Here is a 17,445-nt window from a genome sequence, read left to right on the forward strand (position 1 = left end):
GTAAGCCTGGAACTGATCTCACGCTCTGCCCTGTTTGTTTCGTATACCGAAACATCAGTCTATATCATAGTGGTTATTAGTTTTAATCTGTACGCCTTTATACTAAGCAAATAACTTTCGTGTTCTGTTTATAGCTCTGGAATCATTACTTTCACCATAAGTAACTATACTGCTGGTAGATTTATTAGGTTAAAATTTAACATTTTATTTCTTGAAACTTTTGCTCTGTTTGAAGAAAAGCCTGCACGACGACCAACCATTTTGCCTTTGGCGTTTTTAAAATTCGCCTGTCCATTTTATATGTGCTTAATTGTTCGGTATCACAACCGTTAACTAAAATCACCGCTTCCTAGTCGTCACATCCTAGTCATTTTTATACGCGATTCGTTAGTTCGGTGATTGGTGAATATCATTTGCTCCATTCATCGTAACCAACGTAATCAGTTTAATTATAACTGGTATATGTGGATATAAATAGGTAGGTGAAAGATGCCACATGTTTTCATTTAATTCTCTCGTCCATTCTCTCGAGTCGTGTGAATACGGTTATATATATGTAATGGAAACGATAAAAGAGAATGGAAACATATACTATTTTACCCCAACCTGGTATGTATATACCAGCTTGTCTTGTTCTTTCACACTATTATGTTATAGAGTATACACTATATACAGCACACGAAGAACCGAATGTATGCGTTGTATCATGGTCAAATGCCTAAAAACTGCTTAAATTATAGCCTTTACTTTCAAGCAAGCAATAATGCAAGCAAGCAATAATGCACTATAACATGTTTAAAAGAACGAATGTACAAATTACAGAGTGCAGAAGAGTGGCTATTATATATTGTCGTTTGAGTAGCATTGCTAAGAAGTAGCATAGCTACTTACGAAAGACACAAGACTGTAAATATGCCATATCGTTTACAGAAAGCATATGATAAAATTGAGTAGGCGAAATTATTACCAAGTTCAACTGCAACAGTTTAGTTGTAGATGCGTTAAAAATATTCTGCTAGAAAAGAATAAATAATATGTCGAGCTAAATTATATTATATGAAAATAAATACAATATACTTTTGAGCAGAGTCGTATAAACACCGAGTAGTCCAACTGCCGTCTATGTGTGTCCAAAATAGAGCGAAAGTGGTTTGACAAAGGGTTTAAACGAACTTGTTAAGTTTTGTTTGTGTTTTCCTATTGTGGGAAGGTGTAAAACAGCTTCTATTTACCTTACCAAACATTTTTTAAAAAAAATGTATAAATTTAGCTGCATTACATGACTAAAATGTCGCAAATCAACCGCTTGTAATTCTAATTTTTGACTTTTTTTGACACAGAAAACAAATAAAACATGTTATTTACATTTTTCAACCTTTAAATTTGTTTTTAGGCCCAAGTTTTTCTGTAATTTACCGAAAAACATACATTTTCCCTATACCTACTGTGTTATTTTGGACCCAAATTGCCATTCAATTTGTGTTTTACGTAACAATGGGTTGGACTACTCGGTATTTCTATGGCTCTGCTTTTGAGCAGAGTCATGGCTCTGCTTTTTCGGTCTCCGTGTATTGGATAACGAATTGAGACCGAAAATGTCGCCGAGGTTTCTTAACCATCGGGCGTTATTGTATTCTGTTGACCATCGGCATAAAGCGTGTGATGATACAGCGAAATTCTTGTTGTCCGGTGTCTTGCTTTTCGTGACTGCCATGGTAGTTAGGTGTCGTGGTTTTTAAAACGTTCTCGAGTTTTCTACATGTTAAACAAATGGCAAAAGCGCATACGCAAAAATTATAGCAGATTAAAAAAACGCTCAAAACGTATTTTTTTGGCGTAAAATATTTTGCGTTTGCTATAAGATAAGCGCCGCGCGTTGAAATAGTGTCATATTCTGTTAATGTTTTCCGTTTACTTGTAGTGTGTACACATAAAGTAATTAAGAATGGTTTATATGTTGTTAGAGATGTAAACACTGTCAAATAAAAATAGTTGTTCAGTTCTAATAAAATCATTGCTGCCCCAGGCTATTGGCTTACAGAGTAATTTAGTATTATTTACTGTTTACAATTACATGATAATTGTGGATAAAGTATTCATTGTGTATTTTATCACCACAGTATCTGAGATTGTTACTAAAAAAAATGTACAGTCTTATTAAAAACAAATTAATAATGACACAACAAAATCTGTTAAAATGTTTTGTTTCAATGGTGTTAACACACATTCCATACTAGTGAACCTATTTTAATGTCTTTTAGTTACACTTAAATCATCACACTTTGTATCTAGCTAGATTATTTTATTTATATATATATATATATGTATATATCTGTTTTTTCCCGGTACAAATTTGTCTTAGTACCAGTATAGAATCATCCAATAAAAACCCAAACAAATTGCGCAATCTATAACGAAAGATTCTTCACCTAAGTCTACATCTGATGTAGCTTATCTCTATAATACCAATATATTAAAAAATACTTATTCAGTTTAATTGCTGCAGCAGCCAAGCTTTCCAATTGACAGTTTTACTTTTTATCCATGTGTATCTTAACAACTGTTGTTTTTCTGTTCCCTTCTTTTTGTTCTTTAAATAACATGACCTTCGCTAATTTTGAAAAATAAAATATGTTTTTACCATTATAGTTATATATATACATATTAAATCTAAATATTTTCTAGAAACCTATATGTACAGTTAACTTGATTTAGTTATGCACTTCAAATCACCTCCAATTTTTAAGTTGAATTAGTTTATAATGTTGCAACTTTAAAAACTCATGTCCTGTAGTGAGGAGGGCCTCCTTGTTTCATATTACTCAGCAATTCTCGCAAAAGCTTGTTCTGTAGGTGATGACTTTGCAGATCTCTATGATTTAATTGTTAAAAGATGCAGTAAGGATCAGGTAAATTTAATTTATATAGATTTAACTTTTAACATAAAAAACACATCTAAATATATTTAATGTGTTTTATTATGTTTATTTTATCATGTTTTTTTTGGTAACCGTTATGATCGGTTAAGATAGGACTTTTTTTTGTTATAAAGTTATACTGTCATTAATTTGCTTACTTATCGGCACTAAAAGATTCTTGTATGAAGATGATTATGTAAAGATTTAAAAGATAGAAACACTTAATCTTAGTTAAATCAGAAATTCCATTTTGATTGCAACAGTATAATGCCAATTACGCAATATTAAAAGATTATATGTGTTTTTGATAAAGTACATAACTAGGCTATTCTACTACACAGCATAGCAGGTTGATATTTATTACTTGAGCATTAGTCTGTGTCAATGTTTTTGCAGGCATTGTGCATGTAATTTAAACCTTTCCAAAGACAGAGTTTTTAGTGAGACAGTTGGAAAATGTAAATACTGAATAAGTTAAAAATTAGCATGAGCAAAACCAAAAATGATTGGACTAATATAAAGTAACATCTAGACAAGATTTGGGCCTTGCGATTTAAATGGCCCAGTTTTTCACTATTTTTTTATAGATATCACATATGATATAAATAGTAAAATCTAAAATTAGGACCATACTATATGAAATCAAATTCCATACTATAAATTTCAACTTTAATATAAACATATATAATATTGGTTGTTATTTGTAATAGTTTCTTGGTATTGTCATTGTACTACTAGGGATGCACATTACAGAATTTCGAATCTTATAGATTCGAATCCTTTTGTATTCGAATCTAATTACGGGATTCGGTATTCTGTTTAATGACGTCATCACGCGTCATCTCATACACTATATTAACAATTTTTAAAACTTAATATTTTTGAAAAAAAAATATTTTTGTGTTTGTGGGACTTTCGAGAGTAAACGTTTTGCAACGTCTTTTCATAGCCTGCTATACGTTTCATGGGGCAAAAACTACCCAATAGTACAATTTTTGATCATTTTACAACTGATTATCAAACGAGGCTATTATGAAAGACTCAATAAACTGACTTATGTGGGTAAAAATATTTTTTCCTATAAATGTAAAAAGATTCGAAATTCTAGATTCGGAATTCTAGATTCGAAATAAAGTATTCTAGGATATCCTAGAATACCTAATTATTCTGTAATGTGCATCCCTATGTACTACCTATGATCTAATCAGGTATATTTAAATAATATTGTTCTACAATATTATTAAAATGGAAAAAACAAAGGTTTTCTGGTCAGTTTTAATATAAACATAGGAATACGTGTCTTGGTTTTTGTTTTAGTATTTAGTCTAGGATACCATTGTTAAACACTTAACAGCTATGTAAAAACTGTATTAAGGTGTAAAATTGCCAGTCACGCCTTTTAAAAATTGGGGTGATATACTACTTCAGGCATAGGTGCCAATTTTTTTGAATGCAAGGGGGCAGGAATAGTTAGATGTGCATTTCTGTCAAATCTAACTTATTGCTTCTTGATTTACTGGTTAATTTAGTGGAAATATTCCCAAGATAGTCTGCCTGCTCTGCCACCCGAGGTTTGGCGCATATGACCCCAAGAAGTCCTTACATGCTGCTTATAAACATAGTTCATATACAGGCTGTTATTTTATTAATTTTTTTGTTTTCCAAGGCGGATCATGCGCTGGAGAAAGCTCGTGAACTTTCTGAACTTAAACCCCAGACTTTAGCTATCAAAGTACGTTGGTTAGAAGCAAAAATACCCGCCGCTCTGCGACTCACTGCAGACATGGCATCGTCGTTGAAGACACAGAGCAAAGAAGATGATGCGACCCGCATCAGGAGTAAATCCTGCTGTCAGGATGTAGTTGTGGAGGTAGGAAAGTCCGTGGATGTTGGAATCTCGTTTCCACTGACCAAGACTTCGATGGAAATTGATGCAAGAAAGAAACTCGCTAATCCTGTCATCGAAAAGTTTGAAAACGAAAACTCAATTGAACTGGGAGCCATGAGGTAATTATAAACACGTGGAAACTGTTTCCTGCTTATAATCTAAGGTGGCTGGACTCAGTATACTGATTTAGCAAACGTGTACGGTGTACTCTACTATCCCAATAAAATAAGACCTATATACGCAATCAATGATTTAGCTATTTGTTGATAGTCCTGCGAAAACATCTGTTTGGCTAAGTAGCTTATGCTCATTGCATATGTTAATTGTTATTTTTTGTTGTTATTTGTTACAATATTATATTGCTCTTATGTCACAATGTTCGTTTGTATACAGTTTGTAAATCTTAACCTTTAGTATTGTAAGAATCTAGTGCTATGAAATACCTAACATGCAAAAATCAAGTCCAACCAATTGCTGTATAACAGAAATATATCTCACTTAAATGTCTCTGCAAAAAAAGCCTAAAACAGTAAAAAATAGTAATATTTTATCTTTTAGTATTGAATTATTTCAAAACTTATGCAGAAAGAAATCGTCGAAACAAAGGGAGTCAAGCCCGTGTTCAAATGATGAATCCAAAAGTTCAAAGGGTAAATCAAATCCAGGTGTGTTTTATTTTATTGATCCTTTATGGGCGCTGCGGAATGGAGAGTGATGAAACTTTTTAATAAGTTTTGTAATTAGTCCATTGTTGTTTTGTAAAGTATTCTTGCATTAAACTATCTGAACAGACCTTTTCTGATATGTATTTATACTGTTACAGAACTTACTATATTAATTTGTTGGCATTAATATGAAAAAGCCTTGTTAATTGAGAATTTCTGTAAAATATGAATTGATTGGTTTTATAATTGGTTAATAAGGTTTTATATGACTAAGAGACTGATGATGCCATTTAGGTGAAAAATATATTTTATTATACCATTGATTAGACCAGATTTTTGTAGCACTAGATTCCCAGTCTTTAGCAATGCCAATGCTTGTCTGGTTTGTTTATTTTTGAATATTCTGTTTACAGAAGGAGCCTCTGGTAAGAGCAGCCGTAGCCTTCGTCGTAAAAAGCTGAAAGAACAAAAAAACAAAGAAGAACCTCAAGCTGCTGCTAGTATTTCTCGTGAAGAAACCCCTGTGTCCAAAACCAAGAAATTAATGAACAAGGAGAATAAACGAGTAGAACAGAATCAAACACGGCAGAAAAAAACAACTTCCACCAAAACAACCGACAAGCCAGAAGACATCGAACAGCAAAAGGAGGCCAAAAAGGTTTGTACAGAAAAGAGTTAAACAATTTTGTGTCAGATGGTTACGTAATTATGCTGATATGCAAAACATTTTTTAAATTTTACATGGAATCTGCAGTGACATTCCAAAAATACAATTGTTGTAAAACAAAAAAAACCTCATTAATTAATGTGTTAAACTCTGTATACTGTGGCTCTGCTCGTTCGTCACACTGGCCGCATGAATAACGTACATAAAACTTGCTGTGTGAGGGTAATCGGCCAAATGTAGCCTAAATCTTAGGTCCCCAACAAGGACTTACCCTTCTTGAATAAAATATATGGGTTTTAAACTTTTTTGCAAAATAAAGTTTATTTAAAACTTCTCCCTTGCCCCCAGCTGCTTACAGATGAGGTGGTGGCCAAGATTGCTGAGGAATTTGATGATAAACCAGAGAAGAAGCAAAAGACTTCAGTGAAAGAGAAAGTCCAGAAGAAGAGGAAGAAGAAGACAAAGAAGATGAACATGGAGGACACAAAAGAGCAAGAGGCTAAACAGATGAAGGAGCAAAACGAAAACAAGAGTATGTAACTTATTAAAACACTCTTTATTAGTTACGATTTTGCGTATTTTTAAAATGCAAGGACAATATATATTTTTTTAAATCAGTTATACATGTAACATTTTTCAATATATTTTATTGCTTCATTCAAGTAGACTGATGATGTCGTTTTAGGCAATATATATCGAATTTGCATGGAATAAGACTGGGTGGGCTTAATTTTTGTCTTGAAACCAACTTTCTAGCACTTGATCCTTGTTTTCAATATTTTGTTGTATTTTTATGACTTTTCTTTGCAGATCATCTTCATGACTCCTTGCCTACTGAGCAACGGGAAGATTATGATCTGGAACCGGTATCTGATGACCCACTGCTGTGGCAGCATAACATAGGCATCCCCTTCATGCCCTATTCTCGTAAAGGGAAAACTAACCTTGACAGCAAGGGGAACAGTTTAGCAAGCAGTAGTGAAGAATGCTCTTCCTATACCACTGGACAGTCCACGCCAGGGATAAATGATCTTGCTCCGGATACTGCCTCTGGAGGCTCCGATGTAATTGAGCAGATGAAACCTGCTCTTCCGGATGACTTTCCTCCAATTTTTGGTGCTGAAAAACTTTATGAGGACGATTTTATCAACGCTCTTAAAAACGGTGTGGGTGCGGTTAAAGAAAATGCCGTGAAAGAAGAGTTGAATCCTGATGATGGTGCTACAGGTCCTCCAGACTCTAATGAGGACCCTATTCTGTCTGCAGAAGTCGGTAGCATCCTCCACAATGAGTGGGGACTTAATTTCATGCCAGACAGTGATGAGATGAATGAAATACCACCATTTGAACTCCCATGCATCAGTGACTTAGGTGACGCCCCAGTAAAAGAACACAAAGACATTTTCTTCCAGGAGGTGGACGAAAACCAGAACACTTTAACTTTTTCCCAAGAAGAATTTTGTTTCGGTTTCGGCCCAGTGCAAGATGGTTGCAAGACGATAATGCTGGAGGGTAAGCAACAAATAGTGGACACGGTTCCGCTAGTTCAAGGTTCAAAGCTGGATTTGGTTAAACAGTTGGACGATGCAGGAAACTTTGATTTGCACCAAGCTGTAGCTTTCTTCCAGCAAGGTGAGTTTTGTTTTAAGTTTTTTGGTATCTGTTTTAAAGGTAGATTTTTACTACACAATAACTTTTGTGGGAATGTTTGTTTTTTGTTTTGGAAAGTTTTTGCCAAAGTTACAATTTTAGAAAATTAAAAAGCAAACAGAAATGTTTAAATTCGGTAATTGTAATTGCTAATGCAGATACCTTTAAAAAGTGTTAAAAAATTTATTGTTAAATGAATGCTTGAATCTAGTTAAAATTTCGTAGATTTTGCATTCTTTCATTTACGACATACATACATTGTGTACAAAACCTAAGTCATTAAACTTACAACCTTGTTAAATACCAGTGGTAGGTTCAATAATTAATTATTAATAGCAAGTAAATGCATATTGATAAGCTGATACGGTTGTGTCCTCTGTGTATGTAAACACTACACATGGGTGCTAATTGCTTTTTGACAATAAAACTAGCTTTTTGATGTGTTTAAAAGATTTATCGGGAAGACTGTTGATATTTCGGTTTGAAATTTATAAAACAGGTTACTTCTTTAATAAATTTTATTATATAAAATTTGATCTAACCCAGTGGTACCTCATGAGTCATGGGTTGTCTAAATTATTAGACATACACCAAATTGAAAACATAATAATTACCAAAAATTGCCACAATGTTACATATGTGGTAACTTATAAGTGAGCTAACAGGCATAAGATGTATGAAACAGAACACCCGTATTATAAAGACTGTCATTGACCTGTTGCGCTCGCCTATAAGATAAAACAAGTTGTGTTTAGTGCATAAAACAGTAAGAATATCAAAAAGATTTTGACCCGGTGTTCCCTTGTTTTTCAGAGTGGGAGAAATGTATAAAGAATGGTACTAAGTATGAGAATTTAGGAGGAATTTGAATCTATTTATTTCACCTTGAAACCTCGATTGGCACCTATGAGGCAACGAGGATCTATGCACAAACAATTTATAACGAATGACTAGTAGCACTGTTATTGTGTGTCTGCACACATGATGTCATACGCATTAGTTTCAATAGCACAGTACCGTGTGTGTTAAGTCTGGTTTCAATTAAATCATGGTGGCGCAAGATGGTCCCACAACCATAGGTGGTTGAGGCTGCGCAACTTTACTTTTGCACCGCGTTGGTGCAGTGTCAGTTTTGCATGATTCAATCGCTCGTTTTACAAAAGTTTATTTTAGTCTCATCACCAGCCATTTCTATACAGATAATGCTGTTTCTAAAGAAATAGCAGTTTCATCTGACTTCACTAGTTCCCGGTGTGCCCATGAACAAATTCGAATTTTTCGCTAGCTATTTATTCGTTTGGTCGCTGCTTTTGATTGCTCCGCTCGTTAAAAAGTCGTTTTGTACCCAAGGAGCGAAAACAATAGAAAATGAGTCAGTTCTGATGTTATCACTTGTGTTTTACTGATAATTTATAAGAAAACTATAGATAGGTGCCAGCCAAGATTACAACAACATTAATGCTGTTTTAGCAAGTATCAAAACGAAACGTTAATTTCCAGGCAGTTTTTTTAGAAGGTAACAAGAACAGCATAAGATTTTAACTAGCAAGTATTGCTTACTTTATTGCAAATACAGCTGTGTAACAAACACTAGAGGTTTACGAGCCGTTTTGGAGGTTTTTCTGTTAGGGTTAGAGAAATAATGTCTGTATATAATAGAACGTAATCGCCACTAAGAACATTTTTACAGTTTTTCACTTCAAACTGCCAAAAAAATGTTTGGTTTAAGTATTGTCAACTAAAAATTCCGCGATAAGTTTTCGAGATGGCATGCGACGTAACTTCCCACTGTGCGCATGACCATAATGGAGCAAAATGAAAATTTCCTAATGGATTATAGGATATACCTAGTCTAGTCTAAATCTCGTCAAGAATTAAAGCTTTTCAAAAACTGCAAGTAATTGTCACAAGAGCTTTCGGTGAGGTGAGGTGGCAAGAGTCTACACGTGTTTCGTTGAGCAAGGTTCGTTGTCCTAAGCATGACGTTTCAATGTTTGTTTGTACTTGCTTTGTTCGTTAGTTTAATTAGGTAGATCTCCCATGAGATGTATGAAGCTATTGAAATCGCTGATGGACCAATAACACTAATGCTAACAAAGCTGTTCAACAAACAGTGATGTTATTGTAATTTGATTGGTGCTACTAAACAAAGACACCCACAAAGAAGCACCCAACACCAGATAAAGCGACCAATGAGCCGCATCAGTATAAAAACTCGCACACAAAGTTACATACGTGGTAACTCGTAGCCGACACGAGGTGTAAAAAAGAAGACCCGTGTTTAAAGACTGCCGTTTTCCAGCCACGCGAGGATAAAGCGAATGAGCCTTTTAAAAAAAGGTATTAAAAAAACGTTGCAATGGTTCGCTACATTAATTTACAATGCATACCACATTATTCATTGCCCTTGCACACTTGGATTTGGACTACCAAAATGCGAAATAGCAAAATTGATTTTAAAGAGCTTCGTGCTGGATTGTTTTGGCCCATTGACTTTTTGGGTCGTTTTTTTTTCTGACAAGAAGATTCCCACAGCCGGACGGCCAGCACTAAAAACGTCATCACATTACTATTCCATACGGGGGAAACTAGACTGGCAATGTGGGTTACGGTGTTTTTCGTCATGTGACAGCCGAGCTGATATCACAGTCGAGCAGCTGCTGTTAGCGGTGACGGTAGCCTACAGTCAATTGAGCTATACGTCTTCTAAGCTGGCAGAGCAACGTCGCCGTTTCATGAAGTCTTATGTGAACTAACAGCATGGAGACCAAGCAAGATGGTAGCGCATCTGAGGACCGAGAAGGGTCAAGGTAGTGGAAATTTTACTTTATATTCGTTATTTAATTTTACGACACCTTAGTAACTTATTTTACGGCATCTTAGTAACACTGCTTAGTATCAAACAGCGCATATAGGCAATTTACAGTGGCCAGTATCAGGCTATACAAATTTGCTAAGCACTTTTATTAAACGGATAACGCTTATTACATTATCCTTACTAAAAGTTTGCTATTTGAGCTTATTATTTACTGCTTAGACTTTTGGTGGAATAAAAATTTCATATACCTTATTAACTTATTAGGATTAGATTAGATTTATTTTCTTTGCAGGTCGCGCGGCCGCAAACGAACTGCTCGAGAAATCGCCAAAATGTTCGAACAGTTGAAAGAAAGACATATTCTAAGAAAGCGGGAGTGGAAAACAGAGAAAGAAGAGCTACTTCGGCAGGCCGCCGTAGTAAGTAACTACGTGCCTTTTTACTAAAATTTAAGAGTTTATACATTCTCTGATGAAGTCTTGCTGGATGGCAGACCAAACATCGGAAATAGACTACGTTTTTTTAGACCAGATGAGCCGTTGAAAGATTATTTAGGAGTTTATTATTCGCTGTTTCACAAATAAGTATTTTGATGCCTTATACGGAGCACAGCCAAAAACAATCAATGAATTGTATATAGACATCGTGCCATATAACCTAGCGTGGCGTTTAACGTTAATAACATTGGTAAATACCCAAGAGTAATTAAAGTCCTAAATAATTAATCCTTCGCGGGATTTCTGATATTAATTTTTTACCATGCATATGTTTCCCATGTATGAAATAATTAATGTAACTTATTTTCCCTCTGTAACTCAGGCAGGGCAACTTACCAGCTATGTAACTTTGTGGGTAATTTTGTTTGTAGGCGGCAGATAGTAAGAAAATCCTGTTGGATTTAAAGAAAGTTCTGGAAGGATTAAGGATTGAATTGAAAGAGGAAGAGCGGAAGAGAAAGGAGGGGAGTGAGATTCACCAGGAGGAGAAAAGAGGATGGGACGAAGAGAGGACCAACCTCTTGGATTTAATACATGAAGTAAGATGAGTTTAACTTTAAATTAATCCAAAATGTTTTTTTTTTTAATATTCTAATTTTTTACGATATTGCCACAATTGAACTAAAATACATTTGTGCTTATTCTGAATAATTAAACGTTACAGTCTGAACAGAAGTTATTCACCAGTTAACTGCCAGTGTTCTGCTGGCATCATCCTATTTTAATTCGTTTTGATCGTAGCGTCATGTACCCTACTATAGTAAGATGACGTAACTGCAGTGTAGTATTGAACAGCTTGATCGAGAACAATTCCCAAGGCGTATATAACGGTATATACATGACTACAGGTCAAATATACATTGGCTCAGCATTTTCTTTGTCCATGAGAACTAATATTGTTTGTGTCGTAAATACGACGTAATTACGACAATTAAACAAAGGGTATTTTTAAGACCTGTCATTTAGAATATTATGAAGTTTTATTCTTAATTAATAATCACCCGTCGCTATAAAAGGGGGTAATGGGCCAAATCTGTACCAAGTTCTAGATACTTCACACAGAACCCGATCTTTCTTTATGTTTTCTGTCTCTTCCAATATTCAACACAATTTTGCAGAAAACGCAAAATTACATAATATATAGAATATGTCAATTTAAAAAAAAAACACATTTATTTTTAGCTTGAAAAAAGCAACCAACGTAAGCCCACAAACCCACAACCAAGCAATCGGTCTGAAGTCGATTCTTTAAAACGGAGACTTGAAGTTAGTGATCGTGATTTGAACTTCATGAAAAAAATGAACTCAGAAATTGAGGACGAAAACTCGAAGTTAAAAAAAGAGTTTGAATCAGAAAGGATAAAATTGATCAAAAAACACGACGACGAAGAGAAGAAATGGTCGGCTCTAAAGCAACAACTGCTGGAGAAAATTCAATACGTATGTATGGTATAGTTTTCTATATACACGTTCACATTAATTTTGAGTATTGGACTGAATCGTTTATACATAGTATAGTAGGGCAAGATAAGATGATCCCATGCTTTCATTCTTTTATAAAGAATATTTACAGAAATATAACCATAGCCCCGCCACTATATACGAGCGTTGTTAAAAACACAATTAGGAAAGTATGAAATATTATCCATCTTACCCCACGCTACTATTATTCCTAACGGAAAACCATACCCTACATTGCATGTGTTGAAACCCATATTTTTGTTGCAATTACTGTCGCGAGAATGTAACACTTCAACATTAGTCTATATTAATAACTTCCATACAGCTTGAAGAAATAAACATGACGCCATTCCCACTACACGGCAGCCATGTGACGTCATCATGTAGCGACGATCGACGTCATCAGACCTCCCTCGAGACGACGAAGCCAGAAGTAAGCATGGTGCGTACGCCTTATAAGGCTTTAGATAATGTATTTTGTAAACCTATATTTGTATCATGTATGTAGTAGCACAGTAAACAGGTAGGTACTCGACAACAGTTACAAGAAGAAGCCGTCTGTTTAGCCAGTATAAGTGCGAACATCATAGATTAGTCTACTTTATAGGCCTATAGGGTATATATGTGTCTATTCTCACAGTCACAATAAGTTGTATTCCCATACGCACTATTCTACAGTAGTCTTATTTTCTTCATAGGTAGTATTCTACAGAAGTAATATTCTATAGATACCATTCTACACTATTCAGTCTATACCATTCTATGAATAAGTACAATGTGCTTTTTGTCTTATTGCATTCAGTATAATTAATAAATTACCAAAAATAAAAGAAGTTTCCTTTATTCGATGAAGTCGTTTTGTTTCAGGAATCAAAACGAATCCCAGCAGTGTTGACCACTGATAAAACTGCCTCTGCAAACCTTACTACCGAGACTTGTAACTATGAACAATTTCACAACACTGTGGATGCCGTAAGTTTAAATTTATGTTTTAATATTTTATAATTCAAGTGTTTCAATGTTTTTTTTATGTTTCACTGTCCTATATTTTAGGTGTTTCAATTTTTTTTCCCAATGCATCTCAAAACATACAATGGCGTAGCCACGATCATCTCCCTATACTTTCAGACCATATAACCGCTGCCCATGTAAGAAGGGGATGCCAGTAATCTAACAAATTTGTAAGAATGTCATAACTGTAAGCGTTGAAACATATATCTTCTGTTTCAATGATTTTTCTATTATTTTTTAATAAAATTGTTTCAATGTCTTTAATGCATAACCTTTCTTGTTACTTTATCAGGCGTTAAAGCAAATTGAGAAAATCAGCGAAGACTTAGATAACATTAACATTGAACCTACCAGCCCCCGTGCTAATGACGTCACATCACCGGAAGTAGAGACGCGAAATACGTCATCATTGTCGTCAGACCTGGTCGCACATCCGACCATGCCACGGTTGGCTGCTGATATCCCTCAGCAAGCTGCTAACTTTGTTTCGGCTCAAAAAGCTACGGATTTCGTTGCTGAAACGAACGAAAAGCGAAAGAGGTCGAGATCATTTTGTACCAGAACAAACGAAGAACCAGCAACCGTCGAACCGATGCAGAGACGTTCCTCTTTAAGCCATTTCAGTTCTTCCTCACTTAGCCCGACGAAAACGAACTCTCCTGATTCTCGTGGTCGCCAATCAAATTCAAACCGGCAACATTCAGTTTCTCCAGCACGCACAACTCCTACTAGCACGACAGGGTCAAACCGTTCTTTCGCCAAAGTTGAAAAACATTATGTAGCCGGAAGGCCGACTCATTCGTCGGTAACATCCTTTTCGCCCAATCCCGCTAAAAAGCTTCCAAATCTGCATCAACAGTTGCTATTTTTCGGAGGAAAGCCTGAAAGAGGCAGTAGCGTTTCACCAAGGCCCAATTACACGCAGTCAACCAAATCTTCGTCGCCTACTAAGTTGAAGCTTACCAAAGAGAACTCCAGTGGTACACTCGTAGGAAGCCCAGACAGTTCAAGTTCCACACAACCAGTAGATCTTATATCTGTATCTCCAGTTCGTACCACCGATTCTGGGGTCACTACTCCTCTCAAGGTTAGATTCAGTAGTATTGATGAGGATGCTACGTCTGTTCCGCCTCCCGTTGCTCCAAAACCCGCGGTGACGATCGAGAAAGATGCTTCCGGAGCACTCCTCCTTGTCGTCCCGGAGGAGAGACCAAAATCCGAAGCTATTTTAGAAAAATCACTGAACGTCGCAGAAGATCGTGATGGGAATTTTGTATCTCGTCAAAATGGTTCAGCTCTTAAGACAGGGATACCTGCGCCTGTAACAGATAAGTCTACAAACTCACTTGGGAAGATGGGAAAGACTTGGTTCAAGAAACACTTAAATTTCAGGGACGCAAAAACTGATGAAGCAAAAATACCGAAAGAGCAAGTCAACAGTAACCCTAACCCTAAGAGCAGTAAAAAGACACGATTGAAACACTACACGAAAAAAGAAACCAAATCAAAGTCAAATGTGGGGATTAGTTCGTCGTCTGACGAAAGTGACGTCACGAGAACTAAGGGAAAGTCTCGTCGTCACAGTCGAGTGAGTAACGAGGACCGAAGAAGCTCTACAGAAATGAAAACGGTGTTGTCTCGGTTTAAGGCGTCAAATTTTAACCCTAAGAAGCCAGCCGTGGTGAAACAGTTCGAAAAAAAACTGCTGGAAAACGAAGTAAGAATGCTAAAGGAGCCGCCCAAGAAAGTACAAGCTCCGAGCTCCGCTAAAATGATCCGGAAAAAATGGAACTTGAATACTTTCGAAGATGGGTACAGCGGAGAAGACGAACTTGATGATAAAGAAGGGTTGAGTCGGGAGAATAGTAGTGAAAGTCCAACAGCCTCTTCTTTTGTGTCGTTCCGGCGGGCGCCGCCTAACGCATCATCGCAAAATTTTAGAAGCTCGAATAAAACAATTCGACCGAAGCCTACATACCGACGGAGCATGACTGACTTATCCATGCATTCAGACTTTGTTTCGAGCCCAAGCAGCAACTGGACTTGTCGCTCTGACCCGAAGGCGACTTCGGCTTTTCATAAGGTAACGCCACGATCAAAGTCAGATGCGTCTACGAAGAAATCGGAAAATGCTATAAGTGCAACATGGAAGCAAAAGATACTGAAAGAAATTCCGGAACCGACTGTTCCCGTTACGACTCTTGACCAAAACAAATCTGCGGGTGCTAAAGTTAACTCTGCGAGCAAAGAAGAGGAAACTAAGCAGATCATCGAAAAGTGCAAGAAGCTGCGGCCAAAACCGAAACGCTATTCTCGTTCCGAGACTTTACCACTAACCGCCAACCCAGCGGTTATAAAGGACATTGAACGATTTTGGGCGAACAAAAATTCGGTCCGAAACGAAGACGATAAAGCTGAAAGAAGGAGAAGTATGCCACCTGCAGTAAATGAGGTGGGATTTGACTTGAGTTATAATGTAACAGGGTAGTTTTTTAGTTACACTGTTGCACATTTTATTTCTAATCTTATTTTAACTATTTTTAAAAATATTCTCTGATCTTTAGAATGTTTATAAACTATGTCATGGACTACTATAAATACTTTTCTACAACTTATAAATGCCGAGGTTCTACAACTTATAAATCACTACAAATGTGGCTAACTTTATTTATAGTAGGGTGGGGGTAGATGGGACACCTTTATACTACACAATATCCAAATATCGTGTTTTAAACAATTTACAAAGGTTTATGAGAGTCGCAAGGATAAGGCTTCATTATTCATTGAATGTTCTTTGTTTACCATTAAGTGGGTTGAGAAAATAGAATGAAATTGTGTCCCATCTTCCTCATACTGTCAACAAAGACCCCCTCTCATCCTAACCTACATAGTTTATTATTGGACCTTTTTTTGCATTGAGTTGGCTGTGGTTCTTTAATGCCATCGCATTGTTATAAACAGAACTCGGAACCAACTATTCCAGCACTGACCTCGCGTTTTAAGAAACCATCGCTGAAAAACCGACGGGTTCCCTCCCGATGGAAAAAAGAAGAAAATTCTTAGCCGGCCGGATACAATCAATTCCTATTCTGTACTTTGATCCTGCTGCGATACACACAAAATGGGAGAAGATGGCTGTAAATGGAAACCCTAAAGATGAAGCTAAACAAACTTAACGGAATGAAGATGTCTACGAACGTGCTATTAACGAATCGACCAACAGTCTGCGAATTTAATCGAGTGCAAATCATATTTTCTGCTCGCATCTTTGTGCTATGCAACCAATAGCATAAACTGAGACTGTATCATTGAATATTTAACGGGTTTGAGGCCAATTATGGTGTGTGAATAAGAAAGTACGTAGGTGAACTTGTAGTTCACTGTCAGAATGTTTGCGAATGAATTGTGGGTGATTGTATGTACGTCTATGGTTACAAGCTGTATGCGTTTAATAAATTACTTCTAGATTTACTTGGACTATTAAAATTACTAGTGTTGTTGTCATTCTTTAGCAAGTGATATATACAAAGCAGTGCTTTTATTTAAAAGTAGCATTATAACGAGAGTACGCTTACGCTGTTACCCTAAAGTTTATGACTGCCCGACGGGTTTTTTAATACTATCATCAAGGTATATGTAGGCCTATCTGCCCATCAATCAATATTCTAAGAGTCAATGAATATATAATGCAGATAGCACCACAAATACTAGATCAATATTAAAACGGAAATATAAATATCATCGCGATATGTGCTTGTTATGGAGGTCCGGTGTTAATTGGTGACAAAATATACTCCGTCTGTTACATTAAAATGTTTCTGCAGCGCACCAAGCCACGATTTGACCTCTAATTTTAAATTTATAGGACAC

General features: G+C 36.1%; 2 protein-coding genes across 3 annotated transcripts; both read left to right on the top strand.

Moving 5' to 3' along the window:
- Window positions 1-2,659: 2,659 nt before the first annotated feature.
- LOC149735936 (uncharacterized) lies at window positions 2,660-9,176 on the top strand. The gene is made up of 7 exons (XM_089878013.1): window positions 2,660-2,909; window positions 4,585-4,925; window positions 5,392-5,471; window positions 5,885-6,129; window positions 6,487-6,670; window positions 6,949-7,770; window positions 8,602-9,176. The coding sequence occupies exons 1-7, from the start codon at window positions 2,784-2,786 to the stop codon at window positions 8,655-8,657; spliced, it is 1,854 nt and encodes a 617-aa protein (XP_089734139.1). The 5' UTR covers window positions 2,660-2,783; the 3' UTR covers window positions 8,658-9,176.
- Window positions 9,177-10,308: 1,132 nt separating this feature from the next.
- LOC149735937 (uncharacterized) lies at window positions 10,309-17,046 on the top strand. 2 transcript variants are annotated; one of them, XM_089878003.1, is made up of 8 exons: window positions 10,309-10,598; window positions 10,899-11,025; window positions 11,475-11,642; window positions 12,286-12,543; window positions 12,890-12,997; window positions 13,432-13,536; window positions 13,868-16,027; window positions 16,537-17,046. In XM_089878003.1, exons 1-8 carry the CDS (start codon window positions 10,549-10,551, stop codon window positions 16,636-16,638), a joined length of 3,078 nt encoding a protein of 1,025 aa, XP_089734129.1. In that variant the 5' UTR covers window positions 10,309-10,548; the 3' UTR covers window positions 16,639-17,046. The 2 variants fall into 2 exon arrangements, with proteins under 2 accessions (XP_089734129.1, XP_089734128.1); XM_089878002.1 differs by having other exon boundaries at window positions 10,324-10,598; window positions 12,890-13,006.
- Window positions 17,047-17,445: the final 399 nt, after the last annotated feature.

This window comes from Ciona robusta, chromosome 5, assembly GCF_009617815.1.
Source record: "Ciona robusta chromosome 5, ASM961781v2".
NCBI classification, from domain to species: Eukaryota; Metazoa; Chordata; class Ascidiacea; order Phlebobranchia; family Cionidae; genus Ciona; species Ciona robusta.

Bases quoted from the DNA above. Each gene is read 5' to 3' on its own strand.
- LOC149735936 (XM_089878013.1), top strand. From the start codon at position 2,784: ATGTCCTGTAGTGAGGAGGGCCTCCTTGTTTCATATTACTCAGCAATT. The intron at 4,926-5,391 runs GTAATTATAAAC...AAACTTATGCAG, and splicing joins ATTGAACTGGGAGCCATGAG to AAAGAAATCGTCGAAACAAA. The intron at 5,472-5,884 runs GTGTGTTTTATT...TTCTGTTTACAG, and splicing joins AAAGGGTAAATCAAATCCAG to AAGGAGCCTCTGGTAAGAGC.
- LOC149735937 (XM_089878002.1), top strand. From the start codon at position 10,549: ATGGAGACCAAGCAAGATGGTAGCGCATCTGAGGACCGAGAAGGGTCA. The intron at 11,643-12,285 runs GTAAGATGAGTT...ATTTATTTTTAG, and splicing joins TCTTGGATTTAATACATGAA to CTTGAAAAAAGCAACCAACG. The intron at 13,007-13,431 runs GTGCGTACGCCT...GTTTTGTTTCAG, and splicing joins CGAAGCCAGAAGTAAGCATG to GAATCAAAACGAATCCCAGC.